The sequence below is a fragment of the Salvelinus alpinus genome, chromosome 7 (assembly GCF_045679555.1).
Source record: "Salvelinus alpinus chromosome 7, SLU_Salpinus.1, whole genome shotgun sequence".
NCBI classification, from domain to species: domain Eukaryota; kingdom Metazoa; phylum Chordata; class Actinopteri; order Salmoniformes; family Salmonidae; genus Salvelinus; species Salvelinus alpinus.
The window spans coordinates 39,477,910-39,503,221 of NC_092092.1; the positions used below are offsets into that span (position 1 = coordinate 39,477,910).

The window sequence follows — 25,312 nt, forward strand, 5'->3', positions numbered from 1 at the left end:
AAAATATGATGGAGATCTCCTCAAACAATACTTTGACTTGATAGTGGTTGATAGTCATGTTTTGTGAAGAACAACCAATATGAATTCTCCCTTACAATTGATGCCATGGGAGATGTGCGGGTGGCCCTGATTGAAGCACTGTCTGCTAGCATAGCAAACGCCATGCCGTGGTCGCCCAGTTTGTCTGTTTTTCTACCTCATTGAAAGTCAATTTGTGTCACGTCACAAGAACATTACTGTCAGTCATTACTTGACTTGAATATAGTAATTGTGTGTGCTTGGACCTGCTCCTTCACCTAAAACAGTATTACAAATCATTTACTATGGGTCCTTTTCTAAGGTTTTTATTAAAACAATCTAATGGGTTAATGGTATTTAGAGGCGCCACTCAGCTTTGTCCATGCAGAGGTCTTTATCTCACTGTCTGTGTGTCTGTGTGTCTGTGTGTGTGTGTGTGTGTGTGTGTGTGTGTGTGTGTGTGTGTGTGTGTGTGTGTGTGTGTGTGTGTGTGTGTGTGTGTGGTTGTGCGCGTCATCAAGCCTTACACACAGCCGCACAAACAATCTCTGTCATCTGCATCAAAATAATTACAAGGAGATAAACAGAACCATTTGACCATTTTCACAGTGATCTAATCTACAACAGGCCTGTGAAAGCACATGGGAAAGATGATCAAATCCCTGCTTAATGGAAATGATCACATCTGTATGTTCAGCATTCATCTAGCAGAGGTATTACAAATGCACCTCTACTCATTTCATTCTGCATTTAGCCAGCTTGTTTGTTTTAGCCATATTTACCATGTTGTACATAGAAATTCAGGTAGATGTGTCATCATACATTTACAGTTGTGTTCTTCCATAACGGTGTGATTTATAGCCTATAGCTACACCTCGAATGGATCTAACCTCATTAAAGGCCTTCTTTTTGAGGTGCGGACAGATAGTGGACTCTGATGGACTAGGGGAAGTGTATTGGTTACAGCCCTTTTGCTCTACGCCACCCGTCTCTCCTTGGCTAGAAGGCAAATAGCATCCGAAATCTGATTAGCCCCATTATAAAGAGTGATATTTTCATCCCGATGGTTCTCGGCACTGTCAGAGCACTCCACTGCTTCAGTGCCGGGAAAAGCCTGCTCTTTTGACAGATAGTAGATATCCCCACCGTCGCTTGTTTGGACATCCCTGTCTTTTGTGACGTGGAAGAAAGACGGGCAAGAAAATAAAAAGCAACTAAATAATGTCAAAAGATCAGAAATCAATGGGCCGGAGGAACATGATCCGCGCATCTCTGTATGTGATCGGCCCTCTCCCCCATAGCATTACGAGTGTCTTTCCGCAGCCACTAAAGTTGCTTTTGTTCACCCCCTCGGAGATGTAACTCAAGCATGAGGAAGCCGTCTGACGATGTTTGGATATCAGCAAAAAATTGCCTTTTACTTAGTTTATTGGGTTACATGTTCATCAATGTTGCGAAAGGGGAAAAGTTGAGCAAAGAAATGTTTTTTTAATATGCAGGTTCATATTTCGACACACTTTGTGATGTGATGTAAAAAGCAGGAAATTATCAATTGAAATGAGTTGATGTATGATATTTAATATGGTAATTATTTTTTTATAGCATTTCAAGTATCCAGGATCCAGTAAGGGGAAGGAAACATTGCATTTAAAAGCAAGGTTAAACTATGAGGGGGTGTGATACCATGCCACATACATTGCAAGACTACTTCTCAGTACAGTGGATTTTGGATATTGAAGTCTCCACCTATTTAGACTTTAATTTAAGATAGGATTAGGGTAAAAACCAACTCAATAAAACTCAATAAACATATTTTTCCCTCAGATTTGCCATGTGATATGATATCTGGTGTATTTCATCACTATTTTAAAATAAAAGTAGGTGTTAAATCATCATACAGTCGGTCTATATTTTTTATTTGACAATAGGTCGGTTAAAGGGTTATTTTTAGTCTCTCTCCATCCATCATAGGAAAATGCTACATTTCTTTAAAATTGTTATTTTCCGGGTTGGATTTGGCATTACAGGGTTTCAAGTTCTGTGGAGGAAGTTGTGAGCTGTTATAATGAGAGAGGGAAAATGCGGCACCACTATGCTTTGTGTTGCCCGCTGAGGCCGGGAGATAGACACAGGATTAAAAAAACACACAAAAAACAATTTCTGGACATTTCTAGAAGATACGTTTAATTTCTTTGCTATTTGGAGGTCTTCTTTGAAAATGCAATTGTAATGAACACATTCAGAAACCGGAGAATAGATTTACCCTCAGCTTCAAATAAGTCTGTTATCGGACTCTGTCATTCGCTCCTTCCCATTTTCCAGCTGCTAATTGATGTTTTTGATGTTGCCGAGAAAATTGAAGAAAATGTCATGTGTGAACCAGTGCGGAAGTTAATAAGATTGACTTCGTTGACTGAATTCACAATGAGCGAAGGAGAGGCGTGTAATGGGGACCACTGCGAATTCGCCCGTCCGTCTTTGGGGGGGGATAAAATCGACAAACTGCGTACTATAGACCCAAAGTGGTCGATATGGAGAGATAGAGCATTTGGGATGGTTCTCCCCCCCCCCCCCCTAATCTGGATCTTGTTTTTTTTTGGGGGGGGGGGGTTGTTTACCCACTTTGCTCTATAGAGTTGATGATTCGTGCGCATAAGCAGCTGTTTATCCAGAGGGCTCCTGCCCCGGACCAGGCCCAACAATTCTGTGGAATCGTCTCCCAGGGCTGCCTCCCCCCCTGCTCCAAACAATACTCATTCTTAATGCTGTTTTGAGTCTGAAAAGCCACAGAGCTTTAAAAAGGTTAGATTAAGATATGGTTAAAAGATGCACCGATATCAGTTAGGGTCATTGCATATGCTTGGGCGATGTGTAACAGAGCTCAAACCCAAATCCCCTTGAATAAAAGGATAGAAGCACCACCATGGTAGCTCCATCTTGAGCCATTTATTGAGCGTTGGCTGAAAGCCTAGTGCAGTCCATTGTTCTAAAATTCTCTCTGCATATATCGTTGTTTTATTCTTTCTCTTTATGTTCCGAATTTTATTTTCACTCCATTTTATTTCTTTAAAAGTATTTATTTTTCGATTGGAATTACGGTGAGGTGTAATGGGGTTCTGAGTTTTTAATTAGGGTGCGGATTAGCCGAGTTTGGTTCAGCGCCTCTGATTATTTCACCCGGCCTTTAGGGGACTGAGCTAAAACCCTAATACGGTCAGTACCCCCAAGCAGTCCTCTTTTTGAAGACACCGAACAAAAAAAGTGGCCTCCGCTAGCGTTCGGCCCTCCGAGGATCATGGGTAAGGGACATTATTCTCGGAATAGCCAATTAATTCCACTGGCAATGATCGGTTTGCGCTTCTTCCCCCCACCTCTACAACCCCCCCCCCCCCCACCCCCCCCACCCTCAACTCGCCATTTGAAATGCTAACACAATGAAATATTTTTCTATTGGTCCGTGTCCCTCGGCTAAGCCACTGCCGCGGGCAGAGAATTTAATCGACTGATGAGACCAGAGGCAGGCCCGATAAAAAGGTTACCTGTACGTGACATACACTCCAAGTAGCTAGCGCTACCTTGAACTCGAAAGTTCTGTAACTTTTATTTGACTTTTTATCGTTAGTGAGGCCACACTTGTGTTGCAGTGGAGGCTAAAAATTAAGCAAGGCTTCTAGTTACTGTTGCCGCATTACTGAAAAACGGAGCAACGTGACTAATTCTTTATTGAGCGATTTCCTTTGTTTGATTGCGTCGTTTCTACCAGAACCGTTTTAAATTATACAAAAAATGTTTTAAAATTGGCTAGATTTTCAGCAAATGAGCTTTAATCAAATAAGATGCTTTATAGTATCTAATTTTTTTGCATACTTAATGCAGCTTATCATAGCCTCTTGATTGAGACAATCATTTATAGCTCAATGAAATGGGTACTTCTGATTTGTTATGAAAATTGAATAAAAAATTGCTTCTTAACAGAAACTCATCTTCTATTTATTGTATTTTAATTTCACTCCTATTAACAATACATGTTGAACAGCTGAGAGGTTTAAATTGATTTAATGTATTATTATTATCAAATGGAAATAGAAATTAAAACAATATTATAAATATTCATGTTTGCAGTCATTGCACTGACACAAGCTTTGTCTGGCTGGACTAGGTGAGATTAAAACAGTACAGGTGCACCTGTCACATTTGAACACTTCAGGGATGGGTAAGGTAGGAAGGAAGAGAGGGGAGGAGGAATTGAGGCCCTTCTCAAATTGTTAGTAAAAGATATACTGGCACGGAATAGGTATATATGGTTGCTGCAATACCCCCCAACCCAATCTCAAATCCACACACACACACACACACACACACACACACACACACACACACACACACACACACACACACACACACACACACACACACACACACACACACACACACACACACTTTGCTGTCTAGGAGGACTGAGGCAGGTGGCTCCCCATGGCTGCGGCTTCATGACAACATGCCATTAGAAATAGCAGGCCTGTTGATCAATCCTGCCGACATGACAGCTCCGCCGCGAGGCCTGGCTCTTTGAGTGCCGGCTCTGCGGCAGCTCCCTCTCCCGTTTCTCCCCACTAATTGGTGAAAGTTCTCTTATATATGCTCGTGGCACAGGGCTCTTTTTTCCCCTCCTCCTCCTGCTCCTCTTCTTCTTTTTCTCCCTCTCCTTCTTCTTTTGCTTTTTCTCTCCTGCCTCTCATGCCTCTCCTTCCCCTATCCACCCCCCAAACATATTTTTTTTGACTTTAACATTGTCACAATGGAAATGATAACTTTGAGCTATATATTGCAAGTGGGTTAAGAAAAGGATGCGTGTGCCGCAGGCGTTGTTCGTTCTGCATTTACTGCGGGTGTTGCGCAGCTCCGATTTGACATTGACTCTTGGCAATATACATCAATGCGAGATAGGAAGCATAAAAACATTGTCAGGTGATCTTACTTGCAAGGAGAATGCGGTCATGAACGTTCTAGCAATATTAATTGCACTTTTATATTGTCAATTCACTTGATACTGTTTGAAATAGAAAATCTTATTCCAATGTTTTGTCATTCAATGTCATAATGTCATCAAAATTGAAACCAATGTAATTATTGCCTCTAACAACAGCTGCGTAGCAGCATAAGTATTTGAATTTATTCAATTAATTGTATAATCCCTCTCTTTTTTTTTATCAAACAGAATTTAGTTGAGCAGTAAAAAATGTCAAAACAATTGTCAGGAAATTTCTCTCTGTTGCCTGCTGACTGTCACGGTAGCGTGGCGGCTGCGTTTTAATCCGACGCCGTCTCTCCCATCAGTCTTTAACACCACCCACTCTAGAATCTTCTCTGAACTAAATAAATGAGTGCGAGAGGGGAGAGATAAACACACATGAAATGTTTAACTGTCTCACATTTGTCATCTGTTTACACCTCTTAATTAAACAGACACAGCTTAGCCCTGGCACACCAAGCGCACCACACACACACTTATACACACACACCTTTTGAGCACTGGAGCCTAAGCGCAAACACTGTCCGGTCCTTCATTTAGCCATTCATATTTACTTTACTCGGCCCTTGTGGGTTAGTGGAGGAGTGGAGGCAGAACCAGTGGGGTTTTTTAAAACCATTTTCCAGACGTTCTAATAGTGGAATGGAGAGAGACAGCAGATAGAGCTTCTAGTGAGTGAGTTAGACACTGCTTTTTGTGTTATGTTATTTAAAGTAGGCTCTATTGAGGGTTTGCCCGGAAAATATGGTGTTCTGTGGGCATGTCTGGATTTGTTTATATCTCAAAATGTAATTGTGATTTAGCATGAACTTAAAACATTAACTACTACCTCCACCCAGTGGCACAAAAGGAGAAAAGAAAATCCCAGGTATGATTGGCATTCTGCAGTTTCTAATATGGGTGTGAAGATTTTCTTTGGGGGGGGAGAGAGAGGGACTCCTGGTCAGACATGGAGGAGAGCCACACAATAGCAATGCTATATCTAGCACTCTGCATTGTTCCTCTTATCCTTACAATATTAAATACTGTAAATTCGGTCGGGAGACTCCCCTCCTTATCAGCAGTGAATTTTAATGGTGACATCTTTAGAACCGGCAGTGTAACCGACGTGAATGTGTATTTTTTGATGCATCATAGCATGCAGTCAAACAGTGTGTGTGTGTGTGTGTTGGTGTGAATCAGACAGGAGATCTGCACCACTGTAAAAGCTACTGTATTCTCCATGTTAATCATTCCCTTGAATATGTGCAATTAACAGTGTGTGGTTGTACAGTAGTGCTGTGCCAGTTCTCCAGGCTGCCAGAGAGAGATGGAGAGAAAGAGAGAGCCGGTACTGAAGCCCGGGCCTCGGGTGAGTGGGAGAGAGGAGAGTAGAAGAGAGAGGAGACGAATTGGGGGTTCCTCAGAAGCCCCTCTCCAGATCCGAGGCAAGGGGGGATCAAAGTGGCTTGTTTTATGTGGCTCGCGCGAGACTTTGAAGTCCCCGAGTCACCTACAGCACTCACTTCATCAAGTTCACTAGTGTCTTAATAGCAGATCAATAAGTTTCAAAGTCGGAGAGTTAATTTGATACTAGTGCTGATGTGATCACGCTGGGCCACAGAGCTGCCTGCTCTCCTCTCCTTTCCTCTTTCCTTCTACTCACCTAGATTGGACCTGTTATAGACTCTCAACATGCATTAAGACATGGAGGGGTTTTCTACTTGCTGTTTACTCTTAAAGGCAGGCTCCAGTGAACACCTAATTAATTAGGCTGTGTGTCTGTGTTCATGCAATTGCAATGTGTTATTGTATGCTAAAATTATAATTATAATTGCTATTATTATTACTATTATTATTATTATTATTATTATTATTATGAATGTATGCTCAAGTAGACATATAGACCAGCATTTGTCAATCTCAAATTGCCAAATGCATTGTGAGGAACACACAATTGTATTTGTAATATTAACCATATCTTCATTTAATATTGCTAAATTGGTTATATTTTACAACTCAATTACAACCCAAGGTAAATTAAAACTCTAAATATAGCATTTGGTATTTTGGTATAGCATTTTTTTATTGACCATGATCATACATTTTTAAAGCTTACAATATCAAAATATGATATTTTAAACTCATTGTGAGGTCAAATATAATAAAGCTCTTATAAAAATTAAAGGTATATACTGCAAAGTTATCTAAAAAAATAAAAACACCCGAAAACAATCACACCGAGGCGCCGTAAAATGTTGATATTGAGCGGTCCTATGCTGCTTTCTTCAGTTCAATAGAAGACACTACCATCTGTATTTTGGGGTGGTAGTGCCGCTGGGCTGTTGGAGTCGGATCAGCACCTTGAGAACAAAAGCCCAATTTTTTATGTTCATCTAAGGGTTGCTAATGGTATTAGGGGTCCTGCAGGGTGGTCGACAGGGGCCCGACACCCCAAGGTGTGCCCATAGCTTGACCCCCGACCTGCACCAATTCACAGGGCCGGTGGCATTAATGCCCCACATCTGTCATTTTTCGTACACCCCCTTGGTGCCTTTTTACTATATTTCAAAGTGAAAAGATAGAAAGAAATTCCAAACGTGCCCTAAAAAAAGGTTCCTGACGGATAACGGGAAAGGAAAAGCAGGGAAAGCGGCGAAAGCACCTCAAAGAATGGTGAAAAGAACCGGTATCGCACTGTAGAGTTCACTTTCTGTTTGTTCAAAATCTTAAGCCTCAAGCGTGAGAAGACAAAAAAAAAACAACTGTGTGTGATCTGTGCTTTTTTCGTTCTTCAAAAACATGCAAGAGCAATTACAATGGATATTGGATTAATAGTAGGACTGAACTAAATGGCATGTTACCTGATTGCTAATTTCTCAGCGAGTCAGGTGCAGGTAAGAATGCTGTTGATTAAGGCACTGTATTTAAAAATATATATATGTTATTACGACTTGGATTTATTCTGGCCAGTCTCGATTAGAAAATATGTGATTCTTCAGACATTTCAGATTGTTGGGAAAAGGTTCCTTAGTTTGAACTGTAATGGTGTAAGCGGGTTGTTCTGATGGTGTAGGGAAAGGGTTTCCCGGTTTTAGTTGAAATGGTGATAGCGGGTGGTAGTGGAAGGCTGCCTGTGTGGTCCACGGTGATCAGCACTGTGTCGGGCTCCACGTAGAGCGCTGGAGGTCCAGGTTTTTGATTAACGTTTCATGTCAAATTTGTGCAGGAATTATTTACTATTCCGTGTTTATATCTCTCATTCCTCTTCATTCCAACTCATGTTAGAAAGCCCAGAGGAAAAAGTATTCCAGAAGGAGGGAGAAATGTTAATTATAATTCAGATTCTATCAAAAAAATTATAATAGTACCTGAATCATAATTTTTGACTGCTGTCACAGAAAATATTTGTAATTTGTGGTTTCAGTCCTTTCAGTAAAAACGGTTAAAATTGTGAGTCAGAATATTTCTAACGTACTTTTTTTCTGACGTTCCTCCAGCTCACGCACAATGAAATCTTGCTTCATTAAAAGTGTATTCATCTTGTCTCCAGGGAGGCACCTTAAGATGATGTTTTGTCTTTTTCTTTAAATTGTTGGAGAGAGAAAATCTCCCAGATTTGGTCCCTGTCAGTCAGAAATAATTGTGTGCTTAATCTTGTCCCTGATGGATGACTTGGAGTTCAGCAATGGGCCAGCTCCAATGACAAATACAATATTAATATTCATTAACTGCTTTGACAATGCTAATTTTGATGCAGTAGTAAAGGGCCTTCCAAAGTTAGCGGCCAAAGCATCAGAGCTGCGCAAGGTGGCAAGATAATTTGTGCTGGTTTACTGAGCTGAAGGCTTTTAAAGTCTTAAGGAAGGAAAAAAAGCTAGGTACCACAAACAAAATAAAAGAGAAACGGAAAAAGTTCACACGCATTGGAAACCAGGACTGCAGAAGTAATACGATCAAGAGACGGCTACAAAAATTTGACACCTCCGATGCCTCATCGCTGAGCAAATATATATATATTTTTTAATAAAAGTTGCAACCAAAAAAAAAGAGTAACATGGTAAGTCAGCACATTCTTGATTTTGTTTAATCTTTTTGATCTTTTAAATTATCGCCATTTGAAGATCAATAGTAATTTTTTTCTGCTATGGTTAAAAGGCTCACAGCGGTGGTATGGTGGATGGTCGGATCACGGCTTTAAGAGTGGGCTTCCTCTCTTCAAGCCACCAGTTGTCCGGGCTTAATTTCCTATTGCAAGTTCGCTAGGAACCACACCGGCTTGTTTCAATTTATTAGTATTTTTGTTATTGTTAACTGCTGTTGTTGGCTTGTCTTCTGGCTTTGTTTGACTTTGGAGTCGGGGCTGATTTTTCTTTTCTGTTGCCTTTAGAGATTACAGGGAGACAGTGGAGGTTGCAAAGCTTTAACAGTGCGGCTGGCTCTTTTGTTAATAAATGTCTGGTTGGTCTTTTTGGTATCGTATTTTACGGGGTCCCTTCATCAAAATCTGTGGCTACCGGCAGGCAGGACCAGGGGGCAATTTGGCCATAACACCACACACTCGCTGCACGATCGGATTACTTTCTTTGGCTTTTTAAAAACATGTATTTTTGCCCTGTGTTGTGTTTTTTAATTTTGCGTTTTATTTCCTTCTACTCCTAGTGAATGGAGCGTAGCTAGCGTTGAGGATTAATGACATGACGAGGGACACCCCACTGCTTGAGTTTAGCCAAGTTAGGGAAATTCCTATAGAAGACTCGAGTACCTTTATGTCTACCAAGCCGCGGAAGGATAGCCTCTCTCTCCCTCTCCCTCACTTCTTTCTCTCAATTCTTTTTGTTGTTCTTTCAACTTATCAAAGAAAGAGAGATGGACACAAAGGAGCTTATTAGGGGGGATATGAAGATGGGCGAGGGGGAGAGAGAGGGACTCCTGGTCAGACATGGAGGAGAGCAACGCTGCCTGAGAGTGTATGTGTGAATGAATGAGGGGGCTGAGTGTGAACAGCCCAGTTTGGCCGCTCGCTCGCTCTCCTCTGTCGGACATGGATGGGCTTGCCATCGCTGGCTGGTGCTCCACCGGTCCTTTTCCCTCTTCTTTGGGCTGGTGTGTTATCGACTCAGCCGATCAGGCGTTTGGTTTGCGAGAGGCTGCCGTAGATGAGGTGCTGCCCCCCAGTGGATTAGTGGATGACATGGTGATGGGCGTCTTGTTGAAGTCTGTGCGCTACCATGAGCGCCAGCATGCTTGTTTTAACCAGGAACCGAGCAGCATCCCAAATACAGCTCTTTTAAATGGTAAGACTTCAACATTATTTATTACCTCCTGTGCTTTATTGTTCAACTAATGTAAGTTGGCTTGTCTGGCTGTAAATATTATTTTTTATTGGAGTTTGTTGACATTATTGTATGTCTTACATTTGGCAATTTCTAATAGTTTAGTTGCTAAGTGACAGGTTGAAAGGCAGTGTTTGATTGCTTTGTCTGACAGTCTGACATGGTCAACTTTAATTTAAAATTATATTTATTATTTTGTAATAATATATTGATCATAAATCATATCAATTATGATTAAGGTAATGAAAATAGTGAAGTGCATTGTACTATTAATAACTAAATATCAGGTATTTTTTATTCAGTTTCTTCTAATGTATAATTTTTTTTAATACATTTTAATTGTTGTTATTCTCAAATAATTTTGAAATATGTATTTTTTTATAGAATTTTAAATCATGAAACTCAATTTGTATTATCTGTAAATATTATATTAAATCAATTATCATGGTATGTTATCACAAAACAATGTGCCTAGATTAGGGGCATCTCTTTGCCAATCATTTTCATTTCGTGTCCAGTCTTGTATTCCTCAAAGTTAAGTCCAAATGAGCAGGATTTGTAACGGTCGCCATCCATTGTTGTCCATTCCGGTTTCCTCTCTTTCGTTTCTTTTCTTGCACACTTGTTGGTCTAGTGTGTACACCGGAGACAGTGGAGTGGGATAGAGGGTCTTTTATTTCACTCTTTTTTCAGAGGGGTCGTCTCTCCTGTTGGTCGCACTGTTGCCATTGTGGCCGGCTGATTGGGAGCTGTCCATCATTTGCGGGCGAACTGGCAGTTTACTTAAGAAAGTGCACGTGGGACAAAGGAGGTCGCGGGAGTGTGGCGGCCGAGCTGAATGGAGGGAGGGAAGGCAATTAGCCGCCACGTTGTTGGGGCTCTTTTACTTGTCAAGCCGGAGCCTCGTTGCTTTTGTGGGAGCCATGTAAAGGACATTCCCAGGGCTTTGTTTTGGCATTAAGGGCCTCTGGCGAACGCCAGAGAAGAGCAGGGCAAAAAGAAGAAGATTGAAATAAAATATTGGGGAAAAAGCCATGCGTTAGGTTTTTGTTGCTTCCGTTGTTGTCATTTTCCTACATCTTATTGTTGCTCAGATATTAAAATATGCTGCTCCGCCTTTTCAGTTGCCCCTTTTTTTAAATGTATTTTTTTATTTAACTAGGCAAGTCAGTTAATAACAAATTCTTATTTACTATGACGGTCTACCGGGGATCAGTGGGTTAACTGCCTTGTTCAGGGGCAGAACGACAGATGTTTACCTTGTCAGCTCGGGGATTCGATCCAGCAACCTTTCGGTTACTGGCCCAACGCTCTAACCACTAGGCTACCTGCCACCCCTTTATTGCAAATATATTTTTGATTTTTGTGTTTGGAATATACCATCGGTCAACTCTACCTACTTTTTTGTCACTAAATCATATTGAAATTATAGATTTATTAAAAACCACAATTGTATATTTCCTTTACATTCAAAATATCAAATTAAACCTTGTTGAAGCAAGTTCTTGTGCAACTAGTTAATCACCCTACTTGTTAATTGGTGAAAGGCACATGTCCTGCATTTGCTTGCCCTGGAAGTGGTAAGAGCCTGGAAAGCGCTAGGGACAGGAGCATGGTTGTGGGGCCCGAATATTCAGAGGAAATGATCTCAAGATAATAATGTTTCAGAGGCGGAGGACAGAGAGAGCAGTAGGGGGTATGGAGGCTTTAGGCCTTGCGTAGTTGATCTTCTCACACAGAGAGGTCAGGAGGATTTAACAGTGGAATCCTCCACCCTCCCATCTTCAATATTATTGGACAGAAAAAAAAACAGAAAAGGAAAAACAGAAAGAAGACCCCACGTAGATGTCACGTCCATGTCAAAATGAAGACAAATACATTTCTTTCTCGTATCCTCCTTCCCCCCTGGAAAGTTGGGTTGGAGAGGGGACTGTCAGTATCACATGGATAAGTGACTGTTCGCTACACTTTGCTGAGCCTGCCCTCCCTTTGTGGATGTTGTGTCTTGTTCTTTTTTCTCCACCTCTCTCTTTGTCTCTTTCCTTCCTCACTTTACCTTGTTGTAGCCAAAGCTTTTCAAGCTGCCAGTTCGACTCTGGGCATCCTGTAGGGACTGCAGAGCCCACACACACATACACACTCATATACAAGTGTGCAATCTGGGAGTTTTGTAATAACAATACTTTTTGTTGTCTATATTGTTGTGTATGTTTTTCTCGTTTGTTGCTTGTGGGAAGACTTCTCTGCACTGAGAAGCAGCACTTTATTTTATTTTTCTCGGTTCGTGTTTTCGCTTTCATTTCTTGTGACCGGCACAAACTTTCCTGAGAGAGGAAGCTGCGAGGAGCTGCTGAGAGTGGTGGAGGAAGCTGGGGGATCCTCATGCTGTTTTGGGGGAGGTAGAGGGCAGGCTAGGCCCCAGACCCTGAGCCACATCTGTGGATCCTCAGACACAAATGTCTGTGGATCCTCCAATCATAAAATCCTGGGAACAATGGGCCACTCGTGTCGCAATGAGGATGCCTCGGTTTGAGGGACACACACATGCCCAGCCGCACACTCTTCAGCACTTTGGGAGAAGAAGAAGTGAGGGCTAAGAAAAGACAAAGAAGAAGAAGTGGAGGAGGAAAAAGAGTGTGAAGAAGAAAGGGAAGGCCAGTGGTTTTGAACGCTGTAGTGAGGGAGGAGAAGTGGGGGGCAGGTGAAAAGTAAGCGGGGGGTCATGTACCCGAGTGAGGGCGTTTTAGCGGGGCCGGAGGAGAGGGGAGCCAAAGGAGGAGTCCTTGCCCCCGGGCTCCCCCTCCTCCAGCAGATCGGCTGCTGGCATCTGAATCTCAGTGGCTGGGTGAGTAAACCACACTCCCCTACCGCCTTTCTCTGTCTCTCTTCATCTCCCTTTCTCTCAATTCCTGTTCTCCATCACTTTTTGATTATGTTACCGTTGAACTTTGAGGTTCAGATGATGGTTGTTGTGATTAAGGGGGACCCAGATGGGTATTCCCTCTCCTGTAAGTGCAGGCTGGTGGTCATCTGCTTTAAAGCTTTTTCCTTTCAAATATTCCTTTTTGCTTCTATTTTTTTTTTTAGGTGGCTGTGTATGTTTATGTGCGGGGAGGGGGGGGGGTGTTCTTGATCTTGGCGTGTGTTTGAGAGGTGTGTGTGGGGATATGCTAATGAGCAGTGTACATTTACAGAAACAGGCCAAAGACAGAAAGCAGCATTTGCCATTTTGTTTTAAATTGCTATTCAAATCTATAAACAGTTATTTACTAATGAATTAAAATGAAAATAGTTAGTTCAGTATTACTTTGTATTATTTATCAAAAGATCATACCTTATTATCCAACTGAATAGTAATTCCTAGACAAAGCATTATTTGATCATGCTCGCGTCTAACCATGAAATAGAAAATATAATTGAAATAACCCACAAATTAACATATTCCTCTCTTAATTTTGCCGTCTAATTCAAAATTATAATTGCCTCCTCTTTCAACTGAAAATGTAAAACGCTGATTGCATTTCAAAAGCTGATGACAGAACTCAGTGTAGCTCCTGCACTGTAGTATCACTGCTTCTAGACACCACTTCAACTCGGGTAGGAAAGCTCAAGAGATGATTACATTCTAATGGGGAAGTGTAAACACATATAGCACATTGCTCTTGTATAAAACTCAATATGAAATACATTTTAGACAATTATTTATTAAAATCACATTGACAAAGTTATATGGAAGATATATATTGCAAAATGTAAATTTGACAAATGACAGACTTCAATATGTATGAATGAATGAAGCGAGATGGAGAATGAGAGCAAAGGCTTTGGCCCAGATACATTTTTTGTTAGGTCCTGTGATCAGCAGCAAGCATGTCACAGAAGCAAAGTGAATAGATTAACTTTTAAATATACTGACTCGATCTCTAGAGTAAGATGCCCTTGGAGTGGGCTGATTTTTTTCTCACTGTCTGGAATAGCAATACTGATCGCCCGGCACTTTCCTAAATTCTTTCATTTTTTTCCAACACAGCATTGAGATATTACTGAGATAGTATTTTAGTGCAAACACAACAGTGAGGGTTGGTTCCACGTCTAAATATGGAAAATATTTATGTATTTAATGCTGCAGAAATGGTCCAGTTTTAACTCAAATATGGTGATCTAAGTTAGTGTGTGTATTTTTATTCTGACACTGTATATTCTTAGGAAAAAAAGGTGCTATCTAGAACCTAAAAGGGTTCTTCGGTTGTCCCCACAGGAGAACCCTTTGAAGAACCCTTTTTGGTTCCAGGTAGAACCCGTTTGGGATCCACCTGAAACCAAAAAGGTCCTACCTAGAACCAAAAAGGGTTCTCCTATGGGTACAGCCAAATAACCCTTTTGGAATACTTTTTTCTAAGAGTGTATATACAGTATGTTCATAGAAGATTACGCTTTAAGATATTGTATGTGTTTCTCTGCTCGTTTGACCCCAAGGTGATGCATTAATGAAAATATAGCATCGTTACTAGGATTTGATGTGTAGCCTGCGATCTGTATCTTTGTGAATGTTCACTTTGATCTCCATCACTGCTACAGTGAGAGGGAAAATGTAGTTACTGGCAACAGAGATGTGATATGGGTGTCGCTTGGAGACGATAATATTTTGCCTGGAGCGGGCACTCTTAACGCCTTAGAGGTAAACTTGAATGTTTTATGAAAATAAATCCTATCACGCCAATAAGACCTATTGTGATAGTGGACAATAATTTTGATGTTGCCATGTGTTTTGTTTTTGCACTTATCAGATAATGTAAAAGTCTACACACACAAACACGCTCCAATCATTCCCTCCCTCTCTCTCTTTCTCTCTTTCTCTCCCTCCCTCCCACTCTTGCACAGTGTGTGTTTTCTGCATGGTGTCTCTGTGTGTGTGCTTGGATGCGGGCCATTGGCACGTTTTGGGAGGGGATCAATGCCCTGGCAGCTTTTTATGCTTGCTCTGGAATTTGTGGGCCTGCAAGGACCCCTATCCATCACTACGCTGTCAGCTCCCCACCTCTTTCCCTACCCCTCCCCGGTCCCCCTGCCCCCCTCACTCAACCCCACTACAGCTCATTAGAGCCTGCAAGGCGTTGTGACAACTCATCATATCATGAGATAAAGCATGGAGAGACGTGCAGGGCCCCCCAGGGGCTACAAGGTTGCCACCTTCACATTTTGTCTTGAAATTGCAAGGTGCCACCAGGCGGAAATGCAAGGCCAACAGCTTTTCCATGTCCTGCTTTTCTCTCTCTCTCTCTGTCCACCTCCTCTTTGTTTCTGTCTCTCACAGGGTATCCTCTTGTAACTGTCATTACCACATGCCTGTGGTGAAGCAGCTCAAAAAGTGATTTGACAAGTTTGATTTGGTTCGTAGACTAAATGATAAGCAATATTGTAAAAACCAAGTTATTTACTCAAATGTACCATTGGAACGTGAAATACCACTTGATAAAGGTCACACTTTATTTTCAGATCCAAAACCATGGTCAGTTGAACCATAAAGAAAGAAGATACCTAACCAACTCGGACAAGTTGTGTCCGCCCTACATCAGCCCCATTGCATGAGTGGCTGATGGGAATGCCTAGGGGTCAGGGGTCGGGCAATGATGCTGAGTGAGTGTGACACGGCCTGGCCTCTCCGTGGCAACCAAAGGGCCTGCACACAAACACACAGGCCCTCGCTCCATCCACACAGCCCAGACACTAGTGAGATCACCACCAGGGGTCAAGACCCTGATACTGCGACTGTCACTTGCACCAAGGGGATTCAGCGTACGCACGCATACACTCGCGTGAACATGTACGCTCTCACAGACACACTCTCTCGAGGAAAAACAGTTGTCTTTCTTGGCAGTGTGAGTCTTTTTATGTATATTTATTTATAAAGTACGCTACAGTGTGTGTTTGTGTGTGCAGAGGTGTATGCACATGCCCTAGTACTACAGATCTTCTGTAAAGGGTTTAGCCATTCAGCAGTTGGAATTTCTGCGGGACGCTTTCTTTGAAATGGTTAATCAAGGTCAAGGAACAGTACTGTATACAAATTCATACAATTGTGTGTTGATTGTGTACCCGTTTGAGCGAGCGAGCGCGTGTGTGTGTATCCACTTTCTTGAACAGCTCTCTCGTGATTAGTCTCCTGGTATATTTCTGTCTATAGTAATACTGAAAGTGGTGGGAGTGATGGCAACAGGGCCAGGAAGTCGGCTTTGCTCCTTCCTTTGTAGAGAAACAGAAAATACTCCCACGTAGTTCCTTTGTTTAGCATGTGTGCTTTGTATAATGCTCCACTTGTTTGAGGAGCTGTGGTGTGATTCCGTCAGCGCCTGTTGTCCGAGGGTGTTAAAAGCAGGTGCTGCACCGAGGCTTCATTTTAATGGACGGTGTGTGTGTGTGTGTGTGTGTGTGTGTGTGTGTGTGTGTGTGTGTGTGTGTGTGTGTGTGTGTGTGTGTGTGTGTGTGTGTGTGTGTGTGTGTGTGTGTGTGTGTGTGTGCACGCAGTGTAGGCTATATCTTATTTTTTGGGGGGGTTGGGACAAAACTGTATTGTTGATATGGTGTGAACCTAGTCTGTGTTTTCTGCAAAGGCCTGAACTTCAGGTGTGATAGGGCTCATATCAGTAAAACAAAAACTCATCCCGCCTCTCTCCATGGCTGTTCCACTTAAGCTCTGTGTGTGTGTTACAGTCCATATGGGCTCTGCACTGTAGGTGTTGGAATCTGGTATGACTCACCTGTTCTCTCTGTGAAAGTGCAAAAGCTTAACTCATGGGCTTGTCAGTGACGTCTGGACTCTAGGGCATGTAGAGGTGTGTGTGTGTGAGTCAACTTGACCCAAATGGAAGCTGCACAGAATGTTTCACTCTCACACCCCTCTCGCTGCATGTGAGCATAGAATTGAGGCATTCTCCAGAGTTGTTTTAAAATAACTGCACTGAAACATCATTACAAATACTTCAGAATGCATTTATTCTTTCGTCTTGATACAGACTAACCTTCTCTGTAAGGCAGCAAACTTCCATTGCTGAATAATGTTTCTCTCTATGGGTGACATTACACCTCCCTCTTTCCTCCCCCTTCATGGGGTGGTTCTAATCCTCCCCTCAGTCACACAGAGAGAGGCTGGCCGCTACAGTAGCCAAACAGCAGTATTGTCCGCATGGCCCAGAAGCCATATAAACTGGAGCACTTGCGTTGTCTATTATTTGCCTGGCTCTGCTCGGGGCTTCTGAAATGGAGGCCTGTTAGCCCCATGTAAATCTCTCCTCTCTCTCTCTCTCTCTCTCTCTCTCTCTCTCTCTCTCTCTCTCTCTCTCTCTCTCTCTCTCTCTCTCTCTCTCTCTCTCTCTCTCTCTCTCTCTCTCTCTCTCTCTCTCTCTCTCTCTCTCTCTCTTTCACTCACTCTTTCACTCACTCTTTCACTCACTCACTCACTCACTCACACACACACACAGCTTCGCTCTCTCTCCCCCTTTCGCTGTCTGTCCTTCTCTCTCTGTCATCTCTTGCTGTCTCTCGCTCTTAATGCAGACTTGGTGGATGGGCAATTTAAACAGTCTCTCAATGGAGACAAAATAACTCATTTAAATGGCCTCTAAAGCCTTTCAGCAGAGGGAGAATTGACAACATTCTTTCACATCATTACTGAAGGGGGTAGAGGAGAGAAGGCCGTTTGGGCTACCTCGTCAGCTGTGTTTGGCAGCTGTCATCTCCCCATCTTTTTTTATCCCTCTGTTCAATATTTTTAGATTAGATATGGGGACTGTGGGGAAGAAACATGTTGATTTGTGTCTTGTATTCATTTTAACGAGTCGTGTACCACAACCAACCCCCCTCCCCCCCTTCTTCTCTCACTCTCTTTCCTCCCTCTCTCCTCTCGCTCTCCAGTCTTTTGAGCTCAGGGCTGTGAATGAGTCCCCAGAGTCTCTCCATGTTTCCCAGTAGTTCTACTGGGTTCATTAATCTTTCATTGGGACCATGCGGTGTGGAATGCCACCCCCCCCCCCCCCCCCCCTCCCTCTCTCGCCTGGCGCTACCCGTCCCCCCCTCTCCTCTCTACCCCTCTCACAGCTCCACTGGAAGGGAACTTTACACACTCCAGCCTGGTACAGTTCAGTTCAGACCAATTCAGTTACACAGAAATGTATCTCATAAATTGCTCACAGTTGTTTCAGCCTATGGAGATGATCGATTTTCAGCATTAAACTCTGCACACGTGTCTTGCCTAGGGCCCTCAGCTTTGCATTTGTATAGTTAAATGAGCATAGAGTCCATACATTATCCCTCTCTCCCGCTCCCACTTTAATGCATTTCAAAGTCTATTGGAAAATTGCCACAGCCAGGTTTTGGGTTGGTGCCTCGCCATGGTTAGGGCTGCTAATGAGTGTGTTTGGACTGCAAGAGTGCAAATTGAACTTGTGAAGGGAACATTACCCACACCCCCATTGCTCCTACTCCCTCCCTCTCTCTACACACACACAGACACACACCAGCTAGCTCACTCTCCTTTTCCCTAGCACACATCAGCCATGTTACCACAAGCCTGATTAGTGATGCCTCTTTGACTGCCGAGGGACAGAATATGAGTTGAAGAGCAAGACCAGCTCACCGCCAGTGGTTTAAACCAGAACACTAATCTGGTTACTGTGTGTGTGTGTGTGTGTGTGTGTGTGTGTGTGTGTGTGTGTGTGTGTGTGTGTGTGTGTGTGTGTGTGTGTGTGTGTGTGTGTGTGTGTGTGTGTGTGTGTGTGTGTGTGTGTGTGTGTGTGTGTGTGTGTGTGTGTGTGTGTGTGCCTGGAGTATAGGGCTGAGCTCTGGTTAACATGGCCCATGGCGGAGCACCCCTCAGCTTAACTGTAATCTTTGGGTAATTGAAAAAGGGGCCTGGGCCACTTAGGAGCACAAAGAGCAGATTACATAGCTAAAACTAATTTGGCAAAAATGTAGAAATGGATTTTCTCCCCTCTTTTATTACAATGCCCCCCTATCCTCTTTACCTCCCCTCCTGCTCTACCCCCCTCCAAAACCAGACCCTGGGGGGACAGAGAGGGGAGGGTTAGAGGGGTGTATAGCAGAGGGAGGAGAGGGAATCAGTAGGGTGAAGCACTAAGTGAGGGGTTGGATGGTAGAGGATTGCTGACTGTTGTTATAATGGGTGTGGATTTTACACATTTGGTGGTTTGCACATGATCGATCTACCCCCAGTAAGAGGCCCCCTTGTCATGCAGCCCCAGTCCAAAACTAAAATGACAGCCCTGCGTCTGAGATAGCATTACTGAGTCGCGGAGTGTTGCCGCAAAAGTGTTCTTAATTACCAAGCACACTATTTTCACTCTGCTCTGGCGGTTTGGCGCTCCGAGGAGGTTGATCATTTGATGGCTCTCAATTTTCTAGAGCTTTCTGAGCCATGTTGTAACTCTACTGCAGGCGCCTGCCATCTCTACCCCTAACCCAAATATTAATACACTCTTCTTTTGTTTTATTTTCTCCCCCTCTCCCCTCCTCTCGCTCCCTCTCTTTATAGTCTAATAAAGTCCCAGTGGTACAGCACCCTCACCACGTGCACCCGCTCACGCCTCTGATCACCTACAGCAATGAGCACTTCACACCGGGCAACCCCCCTCCGCACCTACAGGGAGACGTGGACCCCAAAACAGGTAAGACAGAGAACATACACTACACTACACTACACTACATTGATGCCCCGTTGGGGAATGGTAAAAATGGTTGGGAAATGGTTAACACTCCAGCCACTGTTCCAAAGACACACAGTCCTCAAATCCAAATAGTGATATTCCAGCGACTAACATACAATAGCCACGAGATCTTCTCCCAAGGTCAACAAAAGATTTAAAAAATATGTTTCTTTTGAATTCCTCAACAGAACACAGAAGAATTCTTATTGTTGTCCACATACAAAGGCTACCACTGCTGCCTATGCAACCACCATACACACACACACACACACACACACACACACACACACACACACACACACACACACACACACACACACACACACACACACACACACACACACACACACACACACACACACACACACACACACACACACACGACTGGCTAATCAAATGTAGTTTTATTTATGGAAGATATAGCCCTTACAAAGCACAGCATTGCAGGGCCTGCTTTCTCTGACCAGGTGTGAGGTATTTCAGGGCAGACAACAGTCAGGGCTACTCAGACAGAAAGGTTATCTCTCCTTATGGCTGTGCTATTGTGTCTCTGGTCCTGCAGAAGTAAGCCTGGTGATTTGGCTCTGGCAGGGAGGGGAGGGTCACTATTTCCTCTCTCCTCTGACACTACAGGAGGAGGTGGGTGTGTGTGTAACTTCACATGCCTGAATGCTCCTCTCCCACACACAAACACACACAAAACACACACACACACACACACACACACACACACACACACACACACACACACACACACACACACACACACACACACACCATAGCATGTGCCCCATCCGTCTGACTGAATTTAAATGTAGCATTCCTTCATGTTAAATGTCCACCAGCAATAAACATTTGACCTAGTAGGTCAACTCACTTTCAATATGTTGTACATAATATTGAGTTAGTGTTGAATAGCTTTGAAGGGTCTCTGGTTGTTTTGTTAGTGTTTTGAGGTAATAATGGTCTCTTATTATGATTTTCCTCTCAAAAGGGTGATAATGACCCAGCTGCTGTTTAATGTGCCAGTTAATGGTCTGCTTAATTGAGCTTAGTGTTTAATTAATTAACAAGCTATATTAAGACTTCAGCACTGGATGGCAATGGAGAGCAATGTTAGGAACGCTTTCCTCTGAGGAGTGCGTCAGTCAGTGCCATTATGTCTATAGAACTAGGGCATACAACATTTTTGTTGTACCCTCCTCAGCTACAAATGTGTAATTTTTTATTTTATTTATTTAACGAGGCAAGTCAGTTAAGAACAAATTCTTCTTTACAATGACGGCTTACCCTGACCAAACCCTTACCCGGATGACGCTGTGCCAATTGTGCGCCACCCTATGGGACTCCCAAGCACGGCCGGTTGTGATACAGCCTGAAAATGAACCAGGGTCTGTAGTGACACCTCTAGCACTTGGATGCAATGCCTTAGACCGCTGCGCCACTCAGGAACACTTAACGATCTATAACTTTTTATAAAAATTGTTCTCAATTAGTTCGGCATCAGTTTTGAGAGACAAACCCCAGTGAGGGTGTGTCTACTTCTTGGATGCACAAAATGTTCCTTAGGCACCTGTCACTGAACAATGTCTATGGAAACCTTCCCATGGGGCCAATTTTCAAATACCTGGCTTGGCCCTGTGGCTTTGGGTATGACACACACCAGCAACACACCGGCTGTGGACAGATTCATGGGGCCAGGGTTAGTTCTACAGTACTCTTCATCTGGGTCCACTGTGGCCATATTGGCACCAGCCAAACAAAAACTGCTCCACAGCTGCACTGATATGCAGGCCAGGCAGGACCACTCTAAAATAATGCACCAGAGCAAATAAAAGTCCCTCCGCTGTGCTGTCTGCCAGTGGAACTCAAACACTTCCGTTTTAATGCTCAACACCAGAAAAATGGAAAAGCCATCATTTCCTCGCCTTCGCCATTCCTCCTTTTTTTTATGACAGACCTTTGGAGGCCTAATGTTTTGGGTGGCTTGTCTGCATGTTTTATTTGCCTGTCAACTGCCACAGTAAGTGATTGCGACATTGGCAAATGTGTGATTGTTTCGCAGTGCCCTCTGTAGGACATCTCTGTCACTGTGCATCAGATGGGAAAACTACATCATTTCTGTCTCTGTTAAAAACGTTAGGAGGAATAGGATGAACTAATTCTGGTTAAAAGAAGCTGGAAACCAAGGGCCCCTATTTACAAGACCTACTTTACAATGTCATAAGCATGTCATAGATGTTATCAAAAGTCATAAATCAAATCACATTTTATTGGTCACGTACACATATTTAGCAGATGTTATTACGGGTGTAGCGAAATGCTTGTAAGAGCCTATGTCTGATAAAGACAGCTAGGCAAATACAACACTGTAGTGTCACCCAGTATATTAGCTATGAAACAAGCTGGCCATTAATAACTTGCAGAGACTGTTTATAACATCCCTTCATTCATGCTTATGACAGTAAGAGAACTTGTTGGGTTGATATGAAGTCAAACCCTGTTTATCCCCCCCCCTCTTTCTCTCAACACGTTATGACACCGTACCGCCAGAGTCAAACAGCTTTGATCAGGACGTGTGATTTAGCACTGTGTACATGTGAGCGCAACCGCTCTTCCTCCTCCTCCTCCTCTCCACCCACCCAGCGTCCTGTGATGTCGACTCTGTTCATTATGAAACTCACAAAGGAGGAATTTAACACTGACTGATGTTTCGGGGTCCATCCCTCTCGTCCTCTTTATTTGTCCCTCTACCCTTGCTCTCTCTACCCTTTCTCTCTCTTTCTCTCCAGGAATTCCAAGGCCTCCACAACACCCAGACATATCTCCCTATTACCCTCTATCGCCTGGCTCTGTAGGGCAGCTCCCCCATCCGCTAGGCTGGTTAGTACCACAGTAAGCAACATTTTATTATCCTCTTTCTCCACTGTCATCAAGCATGGTTTTTATTGCTCCACACATGTGCTGGCTACAATGTTTATAACTATGTCTAGATGTAGATCTATTTAGTGGTTTGGATCATTAAGTATATCGTTACGGTATAAATTCAGCATCCCTAATGTAGATGATGTAATTTAGCAATAAGGCCCGAGGAGGTGTGGTATATGGCCAATATACCAAGGCTAACAGCTGTTCTTATTCACAACGCAACGCAGAGTGCCTGGATACAGCCCTTAGCAGTGGTATATTGGCCATATATCACAAACCCCTGAGGTGCCTTATTGCTATTATAAACTGGTTACCAATGTAATTAGAGTATTAAAAAAAAATGTTTTGTCAGCTATCAGCCAATCAGCATTCAGGGATAGAACCACCCAGTTTATAATGTCAAATGGTTCTTCGTCAGAGGCAATGTCTTCTGGTTTTGTTGAGTTTTCTAAGAGCTTGATTTCTGTATTTTCCTGACTGGTAACATCATAAGCAGAGTACATAGGGAAAGCTCGGTATCCACTTATCTCAAACTGGGCCCTCTCAGTTTTGATCAAGCACTGATTTGACTCCTGGCTGTAGAGTCCTGGCTCTCCTTGTCTCCAGTTTATACTTTCTGGCAATGGACCAACTACTGGGCCTCAGAAGCACACTGCGGTTTCGTAACCCCCCTTTGCTCCAGCCCCAACTTGCTTCTTTGTGGCAAATGCATTTTTGCATTTCTCTGTATTGTCCAATTAGATTAATGAACCGTGATTGCCCGTATTTTACCCACAATTCCACACGGGGGCTCTCCCCTGGTAACTCTTGTCAACACTTGTTAATATGACAAAAGGCTACAAATTAAGCTCTGTTAATTTAATGTTTTCTCACCGCAATGTAAATACCGGAAGAGGCCCCGAGCGCAGCCACGGCACCCTTTGATTTGCTGCACTTTATTTTGGTATAAATTTACATTCATTATTGTTTGTCTTTGGATGTGTAGACCTCAATTAGCGTGATGGCTCCATTAAAGAGTCCCGCGCTTCGTCTTTAATTATCACAACAAAACACCTAGTTCCAGCTCGGGGAGGAAGGGGCTCCCTCTCCGTCGACACCGAGCGAAGGGTTATGAAATTTAATTAGCCATTCCTATCAAATTTGTGGTATTCAAATTGTTCGGAGTTTGCCTCTCCTTTGATCCGCACTCTGCAATCCCCTAGATTTTAGTCCTGATCAAATGAGAATAAAGAGACCTGCGATCGGGGAGAGAGGGAGAGGGCTTTACCTCCTCTCCTTCCATCAACCCTGTTTCTTTACCTCCCTCTCTTCCCTTTGTTCTTTTTCCTTCTCCTAGGCAAGGTCAACCTGTTTACCCAATCACGACAGGGGGTTTTAGACACCCCTACCCGACTGCACTCACTGTCAATGCATCCATGCAAAGGTGAGTTGAGCCTTGGGAGATAAACAGGCACACACACACACACACACACACACACACACACACACACACACACACACACACACACAGGAGGAGGCCATGACGTGGGTGCACACACAGACGTCACACACAGTCTGCATAAACTTCTCCCTTAAGGAAAGTGCACGCTCTCGTCTCTGTGCTCAAAAGGCCAATCCTCCAGTGTCCCCCACTATGTGTTGAAATATTGATTATATTTATCACTTTCTAATGAGGCCCCTGAAGAACATTTACCCTAGCTGCATGTCAGCCACATCTGTAATGGACGGGGCATGTCCTAGTTTTTAGCCACCAGACACATTGATAAATGAACATATAGACACTTAAAAGGAGAGAATGATGTAGACTGGGGCTTGACACTTGGCTAATGCTTTGTTGGGTCCATTAGGGTCCAGCTCAAGAGGAGAGCTCTGGACTCAAGTGGACCCAGGGGGGCACATATGTTTGTTGTTGTTGTATTATGTGTTTTTAACTGGGCATGGCTCCCCCGGGGGCTGTGCTATAATTCTCTGCATTGTGTGGGAAGAGGGAAGAGTTAACTGTGGATGACAAGTACCCCATGATTTGTAGGTTCAGAGTCTTTTCGAAAAACGACAACAACAAAAACAAACAATTCCATATGGCCGCCCCTCCCTTTCCCCCTGTCCTTCTCCCTGAGCCCAGAGCAGTATTCACAGGCATTTCATTGCAGGCAGCTGGAGAGTTTGGAACGGGGATGGTTTATAGTTTTGAGGGGGGGGGGGGGCAGAGGCCTAGGGAGTATGGGGAACAGGCCAAACTTCAGTTTAATTACGTGCTGATTGGAAAAGCAGCTCCTGAGAGTCGACTGTTCAGACCTCTG

The 25,312-nt window shown here is 43.3% G+C and overlaps 1 protein-coding gene and 1 long non-coding RNA gene across 36 annotated transcripts in view; one reads left to right on the forward strand and one right to left on the reverse strand.

Moving 5' to 3' along the window:
* The window catches only part of LOC139580992 (uncharacterized), a 587,892-nt gene that overhangs the window by 497,535 nt on the left and 65,045 nt on the right, over window positions 1-25,312 (reverse strand). The gene's annotated exons all lie outside the window — the stretch shown is intronic.
* LOC139580986 (transcription factor 7-like 2) overlaps window positions 1-25,312 on the forward strand; it is a 103,987-nt gene that overhangs the window by 65,230 nt on the left and 13,445 nt on the right. For 32 of the 35 annotated variants that reach the window (XM_071410253.1, XM_071410252.1, XM_071410243.1 and 29 more), the window contains 3 exons: window positions 19,913-20,045; window positions 22,877-22,979; window positions 24,349-24,435. In XM_071410253.1, coding sequence (XP_071266354.1) covers window positions 19,913-20,045; window positions 22,877-22,979; window positions 24,349-24,435 — 323 coding nt within the window. Of the gene's footprint in view, window positions 1-10,849; window positions 13,211-19,912; window positions 20,046-22,876; window positions 22,980-24,348; window positions 24,436-25,312 lie in introns of those variants that run through there. The other 3 variants (XM_071410244.1, XM_071410247.1, XM_071410254.1) reach the window with 1 other exon arrangement.